The sequence below is a fragment of the Heterocephalus glaber genome, unplaced genomic scaffold (genome assembly GCF_053883595.1).
Source record: "Heterocephalus glaber isolate CG9 unplaced genomic scaffold, H.glaber_assembly_v1.0 deba00000331, whole genome shotgun sequence".
Taxonomy (NCBI): domain Eukaryota; kingdom Metazoa; phylum Chordata; class Mammalia; order Rodentia; family Bathyergidae; genus Heterocephalus; species Heterocephalus glaber.
Genome location: NW_028258142.1, coordinates 46,016,745 through 46,033,595, shown reverse-complemented (window position 1 = coordinate 46,033,595; position 16,851 = coordinate 46,016,745). Strand labels below are relative to the sequence as shown.

Sequence of the window (16,851 nt, the reverse complement as noted above, 5' to 3'; positions counted from 1 at the left end):
CTTTGAGCGTGGAACATAGTGGAAGCCTTTGATTGATGACCTGTACCTGCCATTCCCCTCAGGAAAATATCTTAGGACATATGCATGGGAGGAATGACTTGTCCCAGAGCAGCAGAGGTGACTGCTAATGGGATCTTCTGTCTGTATTTGGAGGTGTTAACAATCAAAGGAAGTCCCCATCTGAAGTGATGTGACAGCTGTGAATGCCTCTGACAGTGATGATTGTCAGCTTCAGTGAACACATTTTAACCTGGAAAAGGCATTCGTGATGAGTATGTGTTTCTGGGATGGGATCAGGATTAACATCTAGTCCTGGCTAGTGAATCTGTATCTTGTCTGTTATTGTATTTTGAGTTACTCAAACCCAAGTCAATGGAAAAATCCCCTTTCTAGATGAAAGTTACATGCTGGAAAAGTAGGGATACTATAATTTCTGCCAATATGTAATTACTGGTACTCTATGGGCTAAGTCCTAAGAGAAATGTGATTGTGTTATAACCTAGGAACCAAGAAAATTAAAATTTAGAATCCAATTTAGTGTCCCTCGATTGGACCTGTGTTTGGGACTTGTTAAAGGTTTCCTTTTTTGCTATTGTTCTCAGGCTTGTGGCTCTGTGTTTTCTGAGTCTGTCTTAGAAATTCTGCTGTCCAAACATGCATTTAAATATTGGGTTTAATTTTCTTTTTTCTTTCTTTTTTTTTAGGGGGGGGATCCAGATCCCACTAGAATCAGAGCTCAAAAGTAGTATCACTTCTTCTGATGTCTAGCAGGTGCTCATTAATTAATATGTTGGCCTCATGATCCCTGGTACCAAAAAAATCCCTGGTACCAGGTTGATCCCTGGTACCAAAAAAATAATATGTTGGTTCATTTCCAATATTGCTGGAAGTGTTTTAGTGCAAATACTTGATTTCCATTTGTTACTGGTAATATATATATATATAATATAAATATATATTACATATATGTATATATGACCTTTGATTTAGTATCTCCTCTTTTCTTGAATATCTTGGTTTGATCAGAAGACTCATGACTTTGCAAAGAATTACTTCATTTCCTACTTTATTTTCTTCAAGATTTCTTTTATTTCCTTATTCAGCAAATACTTAATGAGCATCTATTACATATGAAACGCAGCGACCACTAGGATGTCCTATAGGTATTTCTCTATGTCCAGAATACATTGTAAGAACTTTTCTTCTAAAACAACAATTTAATCTGTATTCCTAACATTGACAAATGATACTGTTGTCCACTTGGTCATCCAAGCATAAAGATACTGTTGTCCACTTGGTCATCCAAGCATAAACTTGAGATCCATTTGGGATGCCTCTTTCTCCTTTGCTACCCACCCTTAACTCCCACCCATGTCTATGCCCACACCTAATTGGTCACCGGATCCCAAAAGTAATACCCTCTGAATATCTCAAATTTGTACTTTCCTCTAGAAACCCTTGACCTCTGTTTTACTTTAGGTCTTTATCACTTTTTGACTCCTTTTTATCATCTTCACTATATTATACATACTGCTGGCAGCATCACACCTTCTTGATATATATTTCATTATCAGTTCCCTTCCTACACCACTTCATGGTTCCAGATCATCTTCAAAACTAAGGTCCGGTTCCTCAGTTTGGCCACAAACCTTTGTTCCCCTTTGCTCTTGCCCTGTCGCCCCTGTGTACTCTGCTCTCAGTCCATACTAAAAAACCCACTGTTTCCCAGATATGTCATACCCTTCTCTCCCTCTAACAAAATATATCTGCGTTATCTTCCCCTTGCATTACTATTCCTCTTTTATTTGTTTTTTGTTTTTGTTTTTTGGTACCAGGGGTCAAACTTGGGACCTTGCACTTGTGAGGCAGGCACCAGAACCACTGAGCTAAATTCCCAGCCCTTGTTCCTCTTTTAAATGGTAGCATAGCTTGATGGCTAAGCATGTGAGCTTTAGGGCCAAGAAACCCTGAAATTTAATCCTGGACAAGTTGCTTCTATTCTTTGAGACTTAATTTTCTCATTGCAGTTGTGAGAATCAATTTAGATATTTGTTAAATAGATTAGTGAATTATACATTCATTTAGTAGCTACTACTTACCAGGCCCTGTTCTAAGAACTTAAGCTACAGCAGTGATTAGAATACTTGGAGCCCATTTCCTAAGGGAACTTGTGTTCTGTTGCATAGGAAGGAAACAGGAAAGGCTACTACTATTATTACTCATCCAAGCTGGGTACCGGTGACCTGAGGAAACTCTTCAAATCTACTTCCCTGTTTCCAGTGTGCAGTGCTTATCTTCTATGGTCCCATACCACCCTGTGTGATACCATAGTAGTTACGTTCTAGTTATAATTGCCAATTGTTTTTACCTTGCTTACTCACAACCCTGGGGTTCTTTGAGGTCTTCTTGTTTTACTAGCTCTTACTACATAAGAAAGCCAGTTGTCAGTGTTCCATGAATAAACGAACATTTTAGGGCATGCCTAACATATTACTTAAATATAATAACATCTGCCACTAATGAGGTTTGCTGTATGCCATCAATGTGTTAAGTGCTTTAAATGCACTTAACACTACAGCAGCACTGTGGAGCCATTATTATCAAACCTGCCTTATAGATTAGGAAACTAAATGTTAGAGATATAAAATAACTTAAATCATCAGTGATCTGCCTGAGATGCCAGAGCCCCTACTTCATGATGCTTGATGAGAGAAGTCATTTTCCATGGGCGCTTGGAGATGGAGGAAAGTGGTTTGCACATGCTAATTTTAAGTATACCTATATCCATTAAACAAAACCTGAATCCACAGTCAAATGTACAAAAATAGCTTAGCCACACACACACACCCCCATCTGTGTTCCTCTCCATTTGCTGCTGGGGGCTTAAGAAGCAGGTTCGAACTTGATGACTGACAATGTAACAGCCTCTTCCAATTTAGGCTATATTTGGATGGCTCCATCACTTGGATGAATATTCAGTCTTTTAGATTTGCTTCCCTTTCCCTAACCCCTCCACAAGATGATGTCTATAGGATTGAATAGGGGCTGGTAGAAACACAAAGAGGGCCTCCTGGTCTCAGACTGATCCTTGGATTTATAGTATCTGAGTCTGCTGAGGAGTAGCTGCTCTGACCCTGACCATTAGCATTCTGCTAGTGTCCTATGCTGAACATTTCAACTTCAGTGTCTCCCAATAGACATATCCCTGGCACTGTGTAGCTTCCTCACAGGTGGCTATTTGTATTTATTAGGGTCTACCCTAGAAGTTCCACCCTGTAGAACTAGGTAGTTGTAATGATGTCCCCTCCCACCGCTGGTACCATTAACTCAGCTTTCTGATAGCGCCATGCACTCACCCTCCTTCCTGTGCCCTACAGGGTAGATAGAAACTTGTGGATATGTTCTACATCATGTTTCTATACTTTGGAGAGTCAAACTCAAGCCTACCTTCTCACCATTTCAAGCCATTGATCAATCTTTACTGTGATGGGGCCACCTTTTCAGGAAAGGGGGCTCTTTACTATCATAGGGCCATCCCTTTCTTTGAGAAGGAGAGTTGTTGAAACATTCTTTCTAGGCAGTTGTTTCCTAGATCTCATACATCAAATGAGACGAAAGCAAGTCCCTTAGATTTTGGCTTTGTCTTCAGCCTTTTTAATGTCTTCCCTTCTAGAACATGAGCCTAGAGGCCTACAGATGGGTGACCTTCCTTTTTCCCACCTCATTCCCTTCTTCCTATACTCAATTAAGCCGGGAAAGTGTGGGTTTCCCTTCCTTTCTTTTCCCTTCCTCCTGTCTCTTCTGCAATTTCCCTATATTGTATCACCCTCTTTCCCAAAGTGGAATTTGCCGCCCATTTTCCCCAGGGCTAAACTGGAGAATGACTGTCAGGTAACCTGATTTATGGGGAGAGGAATGAAAACACATCTGTTTAATATTTTCAAATTATTACCCCTGTTACCCCTGCATCTCAGAGGGTAATCACTGGTCTCAAGAGTTCTCCAGCTCCCTTTATAGTAGTGTGGCTCAGAGAGCTCAAAGAGGAAGATTTACAAGGGCTCCTAGACACCTCCTTCACCTGACTCACTACCCCTCCCCTGTAAGCCCATTAACCAAATTCTTGGCCATCTTCCCCTCCTTCATGAGCAACCTAGAAAAAAAGTGGGAGTATTTGTTCCACAAATGAGTTGATATAATTAACGAGCTATACATTCAAACTTGACCAATTTAGTCTTCATGATAAAACCAACCATGTCTAACATATTGGTTAAATATGGAATGATCATGGGAAAAGAAGCTGTTCTAAAGAACCCCCAAATGTGAGACCATACTCTAAAAATATTGAATATTTGATTTTAGACTGTGCCTTTCAACTTCAGACTACCACCCCTTAAAGAGAGCCTTTTGTGAAAGGGAACAAATCAGTAAGAACATTGACGGCAGTGGGTCAAGAAATAGTAAGAGAAAGCATAGGTCTTTGTAGCAGCAGCTACCTGTTATGTCCCTTTACTTCATTGTGCAATGTGAAGCTTGCTGTGTATTTCTTAGATATTTATCTGTGTACCTTGTAAGTCATAGGTCAGAACTGGACACATTATATGAGAAAAAAGTGTCATATAAATCAAGATGTGAACAGAGGAATCACTTGTACACAGGGAACTAACAATAGAAGCAGAAAATATTATTATTATTATTATTATTTTAAAGAAAATAATAGCCCAAAAGGAGAGTATAAAATAGAAGAAGAGGACCCCTTGTTTGAGATTATCATTACCATCTGGGTTGTGAACATTTGATTCCAATTCCAGAAGCTTGATACCAGAAATAACTTATAACCAGGGACATACGCTGAAGAGTTGTCAGGAATGACAGAGTTTTTACTTGTTTTTAATATCTGTATCACAGAATGATGAAGCTGATAAACTATACAATAATGGGAGTGAGCCATAGCCTAGTACTTTCTGTCACATGTATTTATACTGTGTCTTTTATACCCCAACTCTTTCTGTCCCATCTCATGAAAGTTTAGAGGTCACTTCTGATAAGTAGAGAATCCTTCAAACTCTTTTCTTTCTGGAGGACAGTACTGGACGCATTTGGTGTCTGTAGAGAATGTAAAAATCTAATCCACAGATTTTACTATGTGTGCAATTGTATTTACAGTCATCTTTTCACAGTGGTCATATTGGGAGCATAGCTAAAGTATTTGATTCTCATCTTAATCAGTACAGTTTGAGTGCACATCATTGTGCCATTGTCTTATTTACCATTTCCTACCTGTGAGACCTTTAATAATTTAAACCATCTAGTTTACTCATTTCTAAATGGGGATGATATTAATAACGCTTGACTCACAACCATTGTGTTTGAAAACTGCAGTGATAGAGAACAACTTGAATGTTGAGACTTCCAAATACTATATGAGGTGGTCACTTGTTATTCATATGGAAATAAAATAGATGACGAGGAATCAATGATCTGTATCAGGAAGCAATATAGAGAATTTGAATTGGAGGGTCATGGGTAACTGACACTCCAAAATGGTGGGTTTTTGTTTTTTTTTTTGAAAAACACATTTTTTGGTGACTCTTCTATACAAAAGATCTCTTAATTTGCAATCTTAAATCCTCACGTTATTAAAGGAAAGGCTATACATTGATTAGAAGAAAAGACAGCCTCCTCCTAGGTGTTTTGTATTATTTATTTATTTTTCCTTCTATTGAGGAAGCGGTTGCTGCTTTGGAGAGTAAAGGAGGAAGCTAGACATTTTAACACCTTTAATCAGGCATCTTTTGTAGAAACTGGCCACCAGATCTTTTTAGATTTTTTTCCCCAAAAATGTCCAAGATTAATTTTCATGGCATGGAACTTGGTATGCAAGGAGTTAAAAGGGTCTCCCACGCCCCTTTCCATGAATCCTTCTTTTGTGTACACAGCTGCAGTTGGAGCACGGGTCGGAAAGGAAATGGTTAGAGGAAGAGCTGGTTTTCAGACAAGGCTAGTCTACGAGGGGGGCTACGGGGTGGCCTGGGGTTTTACATGCCAGATGTAGGCCTGCTCGGTGCCCGCCTGGAACCGCCGGCGTGGTCACGCCGCGGCCCTGTGTGAATTGAGGCGAGGTGATGAGTTAGCGGGTTGCTATGGTGACGGGCTGGCCACGTGACCTGTGTGCTGCCGGGCGCTCTGACGTCAGCAGCCGGGAGGGCGGGACCCGGCAGGGTGGGGCGGGGCGGGAGCCGAGTAAGGAGAAGGCGGCAGCGGCTAGCAAGCAGGCGGTAGGCGCGGTCCCTGCGAGCAGGCGAGCAGCAGCAAGACGCAGCCACCTTCCTCACCAGCCAGCCGACAGCGGTTTATTCCCTTTCTCGGGAGTGCGCCAATGCCTGGGCCGACCCAAACCCTGTCCCCAAATGGCGAGAACAACAACGACATCATCCAGGATAACGGGACCATCATTCCTTTCCGGAAGCACACAGTGCGCGGGGAGCGATCCTACAGGTAATGGTGCTGGCACGGGGCGCCGGCCGGGACGGTGGCGGGGACGCGCGGAAGTCCGCCCCGTTATATAATGCAGCAGACACTGCCCGGACCCGGGCTACAGGCGTGCATTTGTGGAAGCTGGCGTGGTTATTTGCTGTTTCCATGCGTCACGTTGGGGATGCATTGAGGCTTCACGATTGCAGATGAAAAGCATTTTGTGACTAGGTTTGCTGCCTGCAAAAGGTCTCCCTCCATCTCTTTCCTTCCACATTGATAAAAATGCATGCTATTTTCTCCCCCTTCCAAAGAGAGACTGGCTGTAGCACTTCCTTTTCTCCTTTCCCTTTTCGATTTTAAAGGGGCCATTAGGTAGCTACGCCTAAAGGGAGAGAAAACAGATGGGAGGATGGGGAGGAAAGCGTTTGCACTCAACCTGGAGAGCGTGCGGGAAAGATGGAATCCTCTAGATTAAGCTGCAGTCTGTGATGTTAAACCGCCAGATTGATGGAGCTTTGTAAAAAATCCGCATGCTGACTGGTGCAAGGGTTGACAGCAAAGGTCACAGTGTCAGACATAAACCAAAATTTTCTCCTTTGAACCCTGGGTTTTTTTAAAGAAAGAGGTGGACTGTAATGGACCTGGAAAAAACTGGTGCTGTTATGCATTTTCTTAGGAGTTTATTGCCTCCGCATGGGTGGAGGAGCCCTTCTTATTTACAGTAGGAAGGTAATTCCTGGTATTTTGTTGAGGTCTGATTTGAGGATGGGAATGATCTTGGTCATTGCATTGTGCGCCTTTTGATTAATGAGTTGGCCTGTGTGGTTGGCATCATTTTTACATTAACGTATCTGGCAATATGTTCCCGTAGATAAGCTCATTAAAATTGTTTGCATTGTTTGATAAGGATAACAATGTAATGGAGAATGCAGCTAGTGTCTTAGGCAGCTCAAGGCCAGACTTAGACTGATAGATTCGATCACATTTCCTCTGAACTTCTTTTGTGCTGGGGTATTTTTATTTCTTTCTCTTTTTAATTGTCAGCATAGTTCCTTTTTATGGGTACATTTTAGATATGCATAATGATAACATTCATCACAGGGAATTTTTGTACAGCATATATTTTGCTGCTGCTTTTTTTCCTTTTCCCTCCCCTCCCTTCAACCCTTCTTCCCCTCCTATTTACAAAAGCTTTGCTTCCATTTTTCTGCCCCCCCCCAAGGATGGGGTAGTTATTTTTAAATGTTACCTTGATAACCACCAACAATGCTTTTGCTTTGAAGCCGAGCACACATACCACTAAAGCTAAAGCGCATCCTTTCAGCTAGTAAGCAACAGGAAATAACACGTTTTTGAAAGCCTTCATCCAAACATTCAGGTGGTATTATGAGCAGACTATTTTGTGTGTATAAATGTTGCATATGATAAAATAGGACCAAAAGTATCCTGCTTCCTTTCTCTTTGACCAAAGGCACACATTGATTATTGACTTAAAAAAACATTATAAGCAATCTTTGCCCTGTCATCCCTGGCAGTTACATAAATACTTGGAGTTAATTTTGGCTGTGCCCGTGAGGTTACCAAAATCTCATGCGGTATGGTTCCAACAAATGTGTTGACATGGCATCCTTAGAGATTTCAAGTACTTGTTATTCTCTTAATGTAAACCAAAATTGACCCACAACTTCTGGGATTCTTTGTTAGAAGACCCTATATTAGAAATTCCGGCCCCTCCTCTCATTACTCCTCTACCTTTGTGCTCTGTGAACATCCCAAAACTTAAAAATAGAATTTAAGAAGAAAAAATTTGATTTGCTTTTGAACTTCGTTTATTTCAACCATTCTTAGAAGTAATACCTTTGAAACTCTCATTTCCTAAGTGATTTAATTCATACTATGTACTATTCATACTATGTAGCAGTTACTTTTAGGATGGAGTTCAGATTTTACCACATAAGCCAAAGGAGGTTTCCCGGTTGGGTTTCATTACTCGTTTGAACCCACTTGAAATGGCAATGAAAAATAATTTAACAGGTTAAATGTTACCTTCTCATGATAAATTATTGTTTTAAAATAAAATTTTATTTGCTTCTTTAATTTGATCTAAATTACTATTTTCATTTTCTGAATTATTTCCAGTTTGCTTTCTGAGTCCCTATAATACTACCTGAGATTATATAAAAAGCAAAACTGAATTTGAATAATGATCTGACAGAACAGATTCTTAAGTCACTGAGAGCATCTTTGCGTTGGTATTTTTTATATAGGACTAGTAGATACTATAGTGAGAGGTGTCATAGGAGAAGGAAAGAAAGAGGCCTCCAAGATTGGATTTGTCTTGCATTATACAGAGGATGCACTTGGAAACAGACACACTAGTCTGCTTCTCTTTCAAAGTGGATGACCAATGTAAGGCGACTACCACTTTTTTTTTTTTTTTTTCTGAAGAGACACAGGGAAAGGAAAAATGTGACACATTTTTCTTTCCGGAAATGTTCCATCATTATTTTGGCATCCCAAGACTGGAATAAGATAGCCATTTAATTGTTAAGGAAACTTGGAAGGCAGTTTGAAAGCTCAGTAGAGGTTTAACCAAGTAAAAGTTTGACATTGGCTGTAAGCTTGGGATAGCCTCAACAATGAGATGTGCTTGGAAGTTCTGTGTGGAGTCCCGTGGGACCCTGGGTGAGCCCAGGACCTTGGCAAGGCCAGACGCAATTCCATTGTAATAGGAACCCAGAAAACCCTTTATCTGAGGCTTTATTTTCTACCTTTGCTAGTTAGGCATAAAGATATCTGGTCCCATTCATACAGAGATATTGTGAGGTTAACTTCAAACATTTAAAACAAATGGTATCTGGGATGGGGATATAATTCAGAGGTAGAGTACTTGCCTAGCACATGTAAGGCCCTGAAATCCATCTCTAACACATCAAAAAATAAAAATTAAAACCATGTAAATCAAATTCTTTAAAGAACAATGTAAATACAAGAATGCAGTTGTTACTGGAAAGGTACTCTGTTGGAACTCTTTGCCATGCCTCCAGTGCAGGTACTAGGAGGAGTGGACACCTAGATAATAGGACCATGCAGCACAGCTAAGGGGCAAATAGTCACTCTTCTATTTTTATACCATTTGCACCAGATTGTTCACAAATAAAAGACATCTGTCACTCCTGACCCAGATATCGTGACCCAGGTATCTGTTAGTGTAAACAGAGCCCATTTTCACAACCTGGAGTAGAATAGGTGGTAAATCATTATTGAAAGTAGTGTGCACTTTGATTAGCAAAGCAAGCTTCCTGTAGATTAGTAATTTCAGTTCAAACAAGCAAGTACAAAAATGGCTCTGGGAAGCCACATCTCCACGGCTCATGTCCACTCTTATGTGATTGCTTCCTCAGCCTCAGCTTCCTTGCCACATTTAGGGGCACTAGAAATCCATATATTTTAAGAACTGCTTAAAAAGATACATATGGTGAGGGGGCCATTTGAGGTGATACTGTTTAATTCAGAGTGCGTGAATTGTGCTCTGGGTCTCCCTAGAGAGGATGCTCCCTGTAGCTCTGTTCTATGCAGATGTGGATGGGAAATGAGATTTATTAACTGGCTCTCTGCCCTCTGCATCTTCGTATGCATACCCCTGGCTTTTGAGAATGAATATATGAGGCTAGAGGACTATTCAGAAATGGGTGGCTACCACTACATATGGCTACTGCAGTAGCGTGCTTCCAAATACTTTTTTAAAAAAATTACTTGGCCCCAGGAAATGGACAAACTAAAACGTAAGTCTAAAATACTGGCCTAAAACACTTAGCTTTGCTAATTTTAAAAAATGAAATGTTGGACTGGGGATTTAGCTCAGTGGTGCCCGAGTCTCAACCTCACAAGCTCGAGGTCCTGAGTTTGATCCCAGGCACCAAAAAAAAAAAAAAAAACTGTTTTAAGGAAAACAAAGAGGAGTATAGTATGGGGAGTTATGAAAGTGTATTCCATTCAGTAGTCACTGTTATAACATGGCTCGCCTTTTGCCAGAATGTAGATTTCAAATCACATCTCCCAAAACAGCAGCTATAGATAGCAGAAGTCTAGCTTCATGTGTCTCCAGTATGCACATATTAGTATCATCTGGGTTTATACTGTCAGTGGAGGTTTTAAAAATGTAGATTTGGCCTTTAATATTTTTCTTAGTGTTTGTGAAAGATAGAAGATTGCTTGATGATTTGTTAGGTGCCCAACCTTGTAACTCCTTTTCAGGATCTGTTATAACGGCTTCTATTAATGGAGTGGTTTTCTGGGTGCTCTTGCCCTTGGGGAGAATCTCACCCAGGCTCTGTAGCTGGTCATGGTGTCTGTTGACAGTGCATGATTTAGCAGAGCAGTAATATGAGAGTGTCCTTGGGAATTTTGAAAGTTGATTTTCTTATGCAGCATCCTTTTTTGTGTTTATAGGGATTTCTTGAAGCTGCAGTAAATAATCCTTTACACTAATGGAGGGGGAAATGTTGGGACTAACGTAAATAGGCCATTTCAGTCAGAGAATTAATTAATTCAGTAGTTATGTAGGAGTCTGCTCTGGCCAAGGTCTTTGCGAGGTACTCCTTCAAAGACCTTGAGTTCTAGCAAAGTCTAAGTTATAATCAGCTCATTTTATAGCAGATTTACATATTTTGCTTAGCAAAAGTGGTTTGCACTTCCTGAGCTCACAGTGTCTCAAAGTAAGAAAATATATCCTTAAGGCCAGTATGCTATAGAATGCTGAAAGAGACTAAAGTCCTATGTCTTAGGGAAAAGATACAGGCTTTAGAATCAGACATAATTTCATGGGCCTGGCTCCTCTGTCCATTTGGGCAGTGGTGGAAAATGAGACAGGAACATTGCAAGGCAGGCAGGAACTTGGAAATAGGAAACTACTAAAGGCTTATTACCTAACAAACAGTGCACTGAGAACAGAGGCTGGAATCCACCTCCTGTTTTAAAATGTGAGTTGAAAGGAAAATGGGGTCTACAAGTGGCCCACCCTGAGTGCTCCAAAATTAATGAGGATTTACAGGCTATGAGAGAACTCAAGACCCTTACCCTGCAGGGATCAAGGCAAGGCAGATGGATGTTCCCTGACTCAGACAGCTTTCTCTGAGTAGAAACAGTGAATGCAGCTTCGTCTTATAATAGGGCTGGAACTTAAGTCAGACAATGGCTTTTATATCTGAACATCCACTTCCTAGGTAGCAGTCTGACTTAAAGGTGGTCAGTGTGGAGCACTATTCTGATCCTCCCAAACTTAGAAGCAGAGCATCTGGTACTTCACTGTGAAGGATCCTCCCTTGTTTATGGCCATAAGACTTAGAGACAGGGCTGGTGAGATTGCTCGGAACACTCACAGTTCGAAGATGTCACCTTGATGGTGGCCACTGAAGTGGACTGAGAGTTTATCCTGGCTCATAAAAAATTACTTTATAAATTTTGTCAATTTCATTTTCAAGGACAAATTGATTTGCATCTCTCCTGTCAAAAGTACCTTTTTCCACAATGAAATGTGTTAGAGTATGTATGTTAGAATAATTTCATTCTTCCTGACTTCAGGCTTTCAGCTTTCCTGCCTCTGTAATACTAAATTGGTTATGTCTTATTCAACCAGTATCTTAAAGCAGCCTTATTTCTTGGAATACTCCATGCAATGTTTCTTAGCTCATTTTAAAATTCTGATTCTCAGTGTTTCTGGCCTACATAGAGAGAATTCTTCCAAAATGAAAACCTACAATTCGCATAGGAACAGAAATTATATATAACTTTTGCCTTGATGAATCAAAGAAATTTCTCCTGAATATGTTTTTGTTAAATGCATCTCTAAAATGATCATTTACTGTAATAAAAATAAATTATTAGTGAGGTAAAGGTTGAATTTTATAGGCCACTTAGCAATAATTTCTTAGATTACTGAAAAAGTACATTCTTAGTGTCAGATTTCTCCAGGCTTACTAGGATTTTACTCAGTTAAGCATGGACACGTTCTCTTAAAGTATTGTTTTATTTTTTCCAAAGGGGCAGAAGTTGGTGACAGATCCACAGGATGATCAAGTCAATGGCAACTTTTAGTGATGGTGTCCTGTAATGCTGAGCTAGTTAAGAAAATATGGCAAGAGCTCAGTGTTTCTTTTGCTTTCGGGCTCCATTTGGTTCCAGCAGGTACAAAAGAATCTAATTTTGGTCATGACTTTGGGACAGAAAGTGAGTAGGGCAAGAAGGAAGAGTATGTTATGTACGTCAGTGTGCTCGCACAAACACACGTGCACACATTGTTGGAGACCTGTAAACTTTTGATCGTTCCCAATGTGTAGTTTTGATAGCAGCACTGTACTTCCTAAAGATATTTTGTCTAATCTACAAAATCTACAAGACAGACTTTATGGAGATATTTTAATTGTACACAGAATCAATCTTGAAATTTATGGCCAGTGTTTGTCATTTCATAAAATGACTGTGTTCTTCATGGGAGGTATACTTTAGATTTCTGCAATCCTGTTTCATTTTTCCTAGAAGTGGTATTTGTTTTCTTTTGTTTTGTTTTAAAGACATTAATTCCTTGTTCTTTATTTAGTGTCATCCTACCTTGGCAAAGCCTTAGGAGGTAATGCCAGAGGCATCGACGTCTATGGGAAGCTTTCTTCTGTTCACGATTATACTTTGGTTATAAACAGTGGTATCCTTCACATAAGGGCCCTCCACAATTCCCTGTAGTGTTTTTCACTTGGTGCCCTACAAATCCAGAAGAAAGGGAGCTACGAGAGTGAGGTCCTGCCCTCCTCCTGCCCACCATCTACTCCCTTTTTGGAATGACCAAGCATGTTTTGAGCTTGCTAATAATGTATTTTTTTTTAATTCCCAGTGTTGGGTATTATATGATTATTATTAAAGTTCGAGATAAAATTCTTTGTTCAGGAGACTTATTGAGTTCCTTCAGTATGCCAGTCTCCATGCTGTGCCCTTGGAATACAAAGATAAGTAAAGCACAGCCCTATATGAACGAGCTTCTAGAGGCCGTGGCGTCCGCAGGAGGAAACCTGAAGGGAGGGGTCCAAGGTGGAGAGGTGCCCACACCTGGACCCAGAGAGCACCCAGAATGTCTTGTTTTTTTCTGCTGTATGACTGTTGTTGGTTCAGAAGTCTTCAGTTGGTTCAGCTTTCCTAATAAAAGTAATTTTGGTGTTACCATTCTTAGTCTTGCTAAAGGCAAAATTATCACTGATATAATTTTGAAAAGCTTTTAGGTATGGAGAATGTGAGTAAAAACTGTGTGCATACCCCACTGTGACCTGTATATATGTTTTATTAACGTAACCTTGAGGCACAAACTTGAGCATTGCAGAGTAACTTGTAGCAGGAAGGTTTCTTCTTCCTTAAAAACATCTCTTGAGGCTTGGGGATTTAGCTCAGTGGTGCCGCCACTGAGGAAAAGTAAAAAGCTTACATATCTCTTTCTTATTGCTACATATTTGCAGTACATTATGACTACATTCATCATGGAGGGTTGGTACATGGACATGGACATTTCTCAATTCCTTTCTTTTTAACCCCCTCCTCATCCCTCCCTCCCTGTCCATACACCTCCTGGACCACTTCTGGTTCATGTCTTTTGATCCCTCGATTTTTGTGATGTATGTATTGGCCATCACTAGGTTAAAAATAGTACATTACTGTTTATTAACTTCTGTATACAGTGAGGAAAACTGAGGTATATATTCCTATTCACTTGATATACATGGGAAACTGAAAGGTAAGAAACTAAGAAGGATGAGGACTGGGTTGATTAGTCACTATGTACCTGTTTGTTGTTTTTAAAAAAATTGAAACTATATAAATGCATCACCTAAGCAGACAGTAATGTGTCATTTAGTACAACAGCAAGGATTTAAAAAATCAAATGAATTTTAATTTCATGCGTAGAAGTATGTTAGAAAACATCTCAAAATATCGGTGGACTCCTGAAGTCGCTTAGTGGTTACTCACCGTTTGGCTAATGCAAGTGCCGTTCTTTTGTTTGTTAAAGCACCGCGAGGCACAGATGAGCGGTGCCGTTTCAGCGCCTGCCTCGTGTAGCCCTTCGAGCTTTCACACATAGCAACCCATCGTCCAAATTCTGTTTCATTTTCTCCACCGCACACTGGAGCCGCCAGTGTTGGGTTTGGTGATGTGTCTAGCCTGCTTAGTATGCTCCGTGAATCTTGTGCTGAGAGGATTATTTTTCAACATCCTCTTTACACTTTTGTTTTCTTCCCATTTATTGAGCCCCTGCTGTTTGTCAGGTAGTGTATAGGGCCAAGAACTGTGACGGTACAGGTAATTGCCTTTTTTAGCCATGCTGCCACCGCCTGTCCTCCCCTCAGCTACCCCCAGCCTCCGGCCTTAGAGAAGTTAAGGAGCAGTATCTGCCCTTCATGTAACCCCAGGATCCTGTGTCAATGGTCAGGAAACAGGCGGCGTGCATTCCCTGTGCGTCTCTGCCGCAGCCTCCGCACCCACCAGTCTGCACAAACCTCAGCGAAACTGAGCCATTAAGAAAAAACAAAGAGGAGAGCTTTGGATCAGGACCTGCTCCACGTGAGCAACCCAGCAATCTTTAAAGAGGCTGTGGAGCTTGTGACTGAGTATCTCTGCTAGAAGAGAAGCAGAAGACCGAGTTATCCGTTTGTGGGGTGGGAGGCAGCGTGTGCAGCGCAGAGAAAAGTGAGGGTTTCCCAGGATGAATGCCCCAGGCCTCCCCTCGTGTCTGTCTCGCTTTCTGGCATCCCGTCTTTCCTCAGGCAAACCTGCTCCTCAAATGTGCACTTAGTCTCCAGGAGAGGAAGAAAATGATGTGTGCTCTGTGAACCTAGGCAGGGGTTTGGCAACAGGAGGGCGAGGGGCCAGCAAGACTCTTCTGGTTCTCTTCCTGGGGTCTGGAAAGCACAATAATTTGAGAGACAGATGTGATGCTTGGGAAATCAATTTTCCTGTCCTTGGAATTTCTGACAGGCAGCTAACATTGTCATAGCACTGACTTGAAGTTGTCCTCTGGAGGACCAGGAAACTTCTCTTCAACCTATGTAACGTGTGCTGCTGTCCCCCAGGTCTGGACTGAAAGGATGGCCTGGACCACCTAACCCCTTCTGCCCCTCATTAGGACCAGTTGGGGACTCTGAGTCCCCAGCCTGGAAGCTGCTTGGAGAAGCAGGAGGGGTCCTAGACAAAGCTTGGCTCTGGAGTGAGACTTTTCTTCTATCCCAGCTCCTTTATAACTGCCTCTCTAACCCTCATTTTTCTACTGTGCGTATGGAAATCGTAACAGCACCAACTTCATGGAGTTCCTATGTGTATTAAATGAGATACAGAACATAAAGGACACTAAGCATTGCCTGGTATAAAGTAAATTCCTTGAAGAATGTTAGTAAGTATTAATGCTTGTCATTTAAATCTGCTTTTTTATTGTGTCTTTGTAACAATCTGTGGTCCCTGTGTCCTGAGTACCTGATACAATACATGGTATAGCAGAAGTTCATTAAAAGGCCAAATTGAGTCTGGAAAAAATTCAGACCAGCCACACTATGTATAGTCTTTCCCCCCTCATCAACTTAATTAAGAATTAATTTATGTACAGTAAACTGCATCCATTTAAAGTATATGACTCAGTGCCCTGATGTCATCACCATAGCCAAGATTTAAACCTTTCCATTACCCCCCAAAATTCTTTGTACATTTTGCAGTCTTTATCTCTTCTGTCCACTGTCCAGGGTCACTTCTGTTTCTGTCACCACAAATTAGATTTCTTTTATATTAATGAAATCATACAGAATGCAGTGTGCCTGTTAGTGCCTGACTGTTTTACTCAGCAAAATGATTTTGAGATCCATCCATACTGGGTGTGCCTGCAGTTCATTACTCTTTATTACTGAGTAGTATTCCATCATATAGCAGTACCATATTTTGTTTATCCATTCACCAGATGATGAACATTTGAATATTTCTTGTTTTTAGCAGTTATAAATAAAGCTTCTGTGAATATTCATGTGCATATCTTTGTGTGCCTAGGAGTGGAGTGATTGGGTCATATGGCTGGTATTTAACTGAAAAGTGACTGCAAGCAATTGTCTAAAGTAGTTGTTCCATTTTACATTCCTATTAGCAGAGTATGGGAGCTCTGTTTCACTTGTTTGGCAACACTTGGTATTGTCAGGCTTTCAAATTTTGGCCGTCCTTATTCAGGGGTATCTCACTGAGATTTTAATTGATACTTTCCTGATGACTAATGGTGTTGGGTAGCAGTTATGCTCATGGCCTGTTACATAGGTTGCAAATCCCATGTGTAAAGTGCTGAGACCAGGATTGTTTCAGACTTACAAT

The 16,851-nt window shown here is 40.8% G+C and overlaps 1 protein-coding gene across 3 annotated transcripts in view; it reads left to right on the top strand.

Annotated features, from left to right (window-relative positions):
* Positions 1–16,851, top strand: part of Mapre2 (microtubule associated protein RP/EB family member 2) — a 173,335-nt gene that overhangs the window by 63,543 nt on the left and 92,941 nt on the right. Inside the window, exon 1 of one of the 3 annotated variants that reach the window (XM_004855208.4) lies at positions 6,199–6,495. The exons of the other annotated variants lie outside the window; for them this stretch is intronic. Coding sequence (XP_004855265.1) covers positions 6,377–6,495 — 119 coding nt within the window. The 5' untranslated portion in view covers positions 6,199–6,376. Of the gene's footprint in view, positions 1–6,198; positions 6,496–16,851 lie in introns of those variants that run through there. 3 annotated transcript variants of the gene reach the window in all.